The sequence below is a fragment of the Oncorhynchus gorbuscha genome, linkage group LG24 (genome assembly GCF_021184085.1).
Source record: "Oncorhynchus gorbuscha isolate QuinsamMale2020 ecotype Even-year linkage group LG24, OgorEven_v1.0, whole genome shotgun sequence".
Classification (NCBI taxonomy): domain Eukaryota; kingdom Metazoa; phylum Chordata; class Actinopteri; order Salmoniformes; family Salmonidae; genus Oncorhynchus; species Oncorhynchus gorbuscha.
This window is the reverse complement of record NC_060196.1, coordinates 6,656,226-6,662,225: the sequence shown is the minus strand read 5'-3', so window position 1 is coordinate 6,662,225 and position 6,000 is coordinate 6,656,226. Positions and strand designations below refer to the sequence as shown.

The 6,000-nt window shown below is 42.6% G+C and overlaps 1 protein-coding gene across 1 annotated transcript in view; it reads right to left on the bottom strand.

Annotated features, from left to right (window-relative positions):
• The window catches only part of bnc2 (basonuclin 2), a 221,855-nt gene that overhangs the window by 116,009 nt on the left and 99,846 nt on the right, over positions 1-6,000 (bottom strand). The window contains 2 exon segments of the mRNA XM_046325475.1: positions 2,132-2,367; positions 4,935-5,037. Of these exon segments, the coding sequence (XP_046181431.1) occupies positions 2,132-2,367; positions 4,935-5,037 (339 nt within the window).

The window sequence follows — 6,000 nt, the reverse complement described above, 5'->3', positions numbered from 1 at the left end:
TGCCCTGAGAGAGCGAGAGAGAAAGTCAGACAGACAGAGAGAGAGACAGACAGACAGACAGAGAGAGAGAGACAGACAGACAGACAGACAGACAGACAGACAGACAGACAGACAGACAGACAGACAGACAGACAGACAGACAGACAGACAGACAGACAGACAGACAGACAGACAGACAGACAGACAGACAGACAGACAGACAGACAGACAGACAGACAGACAGACAGACAGAGAGAGACAGACAGACAGACAGAGAGAGACAGACAGACAGACAGACAGACAGACAGACAGACAGACAGACAGACAGACAGACAGAGAGACAGACAGACAGACAGACAGACAGACAGACAGACAGACAGACAGACAGACAGACAGACAGACAGACAGACAGACAGACAGACAGACAGACAGAGAGAGAAGTAGAGAGAATAAACGCACCACAGACATAACGTGGCTGCCCTGAGGCTGGGAGATGATTGAATTTCATAGCTACTTACAGGCTAATAGGCTACAACGACTGCTCACTGTCCTTAAGTGACTGACAATTTGGGCTGCGGAGCGAAACCTTTGAAGGCCTTTTTGAAGGGATCTGGAGGGGGGGTTAGTGACTAGTCTGGGCTGGGTGGTTTGAACAACGATAGTTAGATAGACAGTCTATTAGAACCAGCTGATCCAACCACACTGAGTTGGAACGTTTGGACAGCCAATGGCGAGGTCTTTCTCACAGTCTAAGACTATACGGGTTGGACGAGGATTGGAAGACAAATATGTTATTTTTGTCAGAGTGCAAAATAATTGAAAATTAAATTATATCAAAAGAAAAAAATACAACTAGATAAAACAATGATTTGATGGATTTTTTCAACAATGCAAAATCAAATCTCCTGGGTATATTGAGTCTAATAAATCCAGCAACTCAACCTAAAGCCTGTAAGAATGCATGGATCTGTTTGTTTGTGTGTGTATCTCCATTGTGTGCGTATTGTTCTGTGTGTGTGTCTGTGTGTTCGACAAGTCTGCGAGAGTTTACTCACAGAAGCTGTTTCAAAAATACAAGGCCTCAAAACTGCCCTCTCCTCCCTCCATCTCTCCTTTCTCTCCAGCCATGCTGTTCCACTTACCCACACGCCTTTGTGGAACACAAGCCCCAGCCACGGTACCTTGTCTGCCTCGCCGCCACGCCGCCACAACGCTGCTATTGGCTTTGGACAACACACACACCACCGAACACCCTAACCACAAGCACATGTTCCCTCGTTCTTAACTAATTCATTCAGGAACACTTTGGTTTGGGTTTTGAGAGACCGAAACCTCTACCTTTGATTAAGAAATGTGTCTGACTGCAATTATATGGGAGGGAGGGAGGGAGGGGTAAGTACAATGGTGGTTTTATAGTCTGCTGGCGTGACATTTTTCTATTCTATTTTTCATTCTGTTTTTCATTGTTGTAGAGGGACACTGTTGACGGAAGTTGTTGGAAACAAAGAGTAAAATGAGAGAAATATTGAGCGATAGCTCTTTAAACACGTTCCATTGTTGCTACTGTTTCTTTGACAGATAGCCTTTGGAAAAGTACTGCAATGTTGAGAGTGATTTGCGGTGCCCACTTGGTGACATATATAGAGGCTGCAATGAGTCTGAATAAGTGGACTTGTTAAACATCCAAGAGAATCACACACACTCACATCTGGGATGATTACAGTGCATATTCACATCTAAAATATGTTACGTGATCCATGTGTATTCATATTCAGTGATCAGTTTGTAAGTGTGTATATATTTGATTATAAACTGGGTGGTTCGAGCCCTGAATGCTGATTGGCTGACAGCCATGGTATATCAGACATTATACCACGGGTATGAAAAACATGTATTTTTCCTGCTCTAATTAAGTTGGTAACCAGTTTATAATAGCAATAAGGCACCTCGGGGGTTTGTGATATATGGCCAATATACCACGGCTAAGGGCTGTGGTATATCTCTGAGAACAACCCTTAGCCGTGGTATATCGGCCATATACCACACCTCCTCGGGCCTTCTTGTTTAAATATTCCACTGTGAATGTCTATTATGTGTTCCTGTGTGTTTAGCTAGTACGGTTCTAGTAACACACGTCTGTATCAGAGCCTACCTGCAGTATGTAACCCCTGACATAGTCCCTCAGGGTCCAGCCCAGGCCGTGCAGTATGTGGAGCACCTCCTCCTGCTTCAGAACACTGAACAGACGGTCCAGCAGGATCTTCAGTCTGACCGGCACCGCCTGGGTCCCGTACAGCATCAGGCTGCTGATGTCAAACACCACGTTGGACTGAACTATCTCCACCTGGGTGGGGTGGTACAGGTGCTGCGTGCTCAGCTTGTCCAGCGCTGGGATGAGGGGACAAGGACACATCAACATGAGTAGGCTTCAACATACATACAGGACATACTAATTCAATGACAGTTCATTAGTCAATGAAAAACAGCCGTTTTGGTTAAGAAAATGTGTGTTTGTTCTATGTTTTTATGGTTAACTTTGAATCCCGTCCTGAAACCCTCTTGCATATACTCTGCAGGTACACACACATGCAGATGCCTAAACACAGACACACCCTGCCAGCCTCACCAGGTAATGACTATCACGTTTCCCCCTGTCTCCAGGCTTCTCTGGGAGGTAACAGACCAGGGAGATAACAACACATCTATGAGATCAAATGTAACTGACTGCCTTTCTCTATGTAGTCTCTGTCTCTCTCCTATCTGCCTCTCCTCTTTTCATCTCTCTCTTTCAATCTCTATTTGCACCTACAGTGTCTCTCTCTCCATCTCTCCCTCACTCAAAGTGCCCTATCTCCCTCTGTCTGTGTCTCTCCTTTTCAATCTCACTTTATTAAGTAAGTATGGAAGCATTTCACTGTTAGTGTGGAAACATTTCACTGTTAGTGTGGAAACATTTCACTGTTAGTGTGGAAGCATTTCACTGATAGTGTGGACGCATTTCACTGTTACAATGGAAGCATTTCATTGATAGTATGGAAGCATTTCACTGTTACTATGGAAGCATTTCACTGTTACTATGGAAGCATTTCACTGTTACTATGGAAGCATTTCACTGATAGTGTGGAAGCATTTCACTGTTACTATGGAAGCATTTCACTGTTACCATGGAAGCATTTCACTGTTACTATGGAAGCTTTTCACTGATAGTATGGAAGCATTTCACTGTTACTATGGAAGCATTTCACTGATAGTATGGAAGCATTTCACTGTTACTATGGAAGCATTTCACTGTTACTATGGAAGCATTTCACTGTTAGTATGGAAACATTTCACTGTAAGTATGGATTTCACTAAGTAAGTAAGCATTTCACTGTAAGTAATTAAGCATTTCACTGTAAGTAATTAAGCATTTCACTGTAAGTAATTAAGCATTTTGCTGTAAATAGTAAGCATTTCACTGTAAGTAAGCATTTCACTGTAAGTAAGCATGCATTTATCTTCCCCTCTACCCGGTCTCTTCCCCTCTACCCGGTGTCTTCCCCTCTACCCTGTCTCTTCCCCTCTACCCTGTCTCTTCCCCTCTACCCTGTCTCTTCCCCTCTACCCTATCTCTCACGTCACCACCTCTCTCCCATCACCCCCTCTCCACCTTACCCTCACTCACCTGCTTTTCTCTCCATCCCCCTCTCTTTCACTCCTTTTTCCCCCATCCCTCCCTTCCTCCCACTCCTCCCTCCCCTCTTCTCTCTTCGCCTGTCTGTATGACACCTGGTTTTGTCTCCTCTGATCCCAGGACAGCCTTTCCGCTGACGAGGGCTTTGCCTGACAACACACTCTGCGAGACACGAACATCATAAAAAATGAAGAACTGCTTGTCAGAGTGGCTGCCAATGCCGAGATGAAATGAAACGTGGGGAGAGCGAAGGGGAGAAGGGCCCTCTGACAGTTCAGAGAAGGAGATTAAAAATATTCAATGGGGTCCTGTGCTGATCGCTGAAGGCCCTCTCTACACTTGGGCCAAACAGGTGTTTTCTTTTATCTTATTTTCCCCTCTGTTCCCTCCTTTCTATGCTTTCCATCTTCTTTCTTTCTTTCGCTCCATGTCCCTTTTCCCCCCTGAACAAGTCATGAGGTTGTCTCTCTCGTGGATATTGTTCTAAGGTAGTAGGTACAGGTATGACTTTGACCCAAAACACTTAAAGTTTTTAAATAAAATATATATAAAATAAAATACACAAAGTATTTAAATAAAATACACAAAGTATTTAAATAAAATACACAAAGTTTTTAAATCAAATACATACACAAAGTATTTAAATAAAATACACAAAGTATTTAAATAAAAGACATAACGTTTTTAAATAAAAGACACAAAGTATTTAAATAAAAGACACAAAGTATTAAATAAAAGACAATGTTTTTAAATAAAAGACATACACAGGACAAACACTAAAGTTGAACGGTATCTCTCTATGGTAACAAAAAAAACATATTTATCAAATCTTTGATGTGGTAAAAATGTATTGAATCTTCCCTTTTAAGCGTTTATATGAACCTGTTACCTGTAGAATCTACGAGGGGATAACACAGCCCTATATAAAAGATGTAGGCACTGCATATTATACTGATCTCTTTAGTGACCCTGTATAAGGAGAGTACAGCTGTGTGTCAGGACCTCTCTCCTCTGGCTAAAGAGGCAGGTTTATGAGAGCATATAACTTCACAGGACTAAAGAGGCAGAGAGAGAGAGAAAAGAGAGAGAGACAGACTAATGTGACAAACTATTGCAGTTATACACTATTGTTAAAATGATTTCCTACCATACCACACAATCTTCTTGTACAAAAAATGTAATAATATTTCATATTACAACTACTGTACAGATCATCTTGGACACAGTGACTCCCATCACCCTGGTTAGTAGGTCGGCAGAATTCAAAATGGCCGTCTCTTACCGTGAGCCACCCAGCCGTGCTTGCACTGGTCACATGTACGCAGGTGGATCTTTCCTGGCTGGAAACACTCACAGGTGCAGTTCACCAGAGTGCAGCGAATGGCCTGTAGAGACACAGGGGGAGAGAGGAAGGTCATGTCAATCAACTGATCATACAGACAGAGAGAGAGAGAGAGATGGAGGGAGGGAGGGAGCAGGGAGAGGACAGAGCTCAGGCTACAGAGCACTCATCAATCAAGCAGTCACACAAACAGAACTGAAGGGTTTCACAGATAGACACCGTAACAGATGTACACCAGTAACACATCAACACACAGTCACACAGAGAGCTCATTTCTCAAGGAGATTTATGTACTGCAACAGCTTTGAATTGTTTCAGCACAGTACAATTTGTTTATTCAATTACATTTTAATATTACAATTGTAGTACTAATTTCCCTGTCAGTCCCTGTTAAAAGCCTTCTGACGAATTCACTATGACCAGATTTCCCACAATACCCTTTGTATTATCTAATATGAATTATTTCATTAATTCATAACCTGACCCCACCTGAGCTGACAGAAACACTTTTCTTTTCTTCTCATTGAATATCTCACTTGTTTTGACTAAGTCACCATTAATCAATAGTAGAGGCTGAACTGGAGCTGACCCCTAAAAGCTTTTAGCAGTTAGAGGTCAAGTGTCTAGACAGCTCAGGAGAGTCCAACTCAGTCCACCAGAATCTGAAGCACTGGTCTGTCAATCATAAGTGCTTCAAAGTCTACAGGTCGAGACGTCCGTTTTACAGGAAGAAGAGGTCTGTTTTACAGGAAGTTGCTTTAAATGCTAGGCTAATTCACACCTCTATGGTGGAGGATTTCACTGATGGAAATGTAAGATTTAACAGCTAAACATAGTTGGCATATGGTCTGCCTCACACCATTCTTCTGTGGGGTCTGTGTAACCACGTTAAATACCAACAATATCCACCATGAACAAGGATTTAGAAAAACGACTGTGGTAGAGGCTTCCAAATGTACACAGCTCCAAGCCACACATTTCTCATTGCCACGAATTCTGGAAGGCA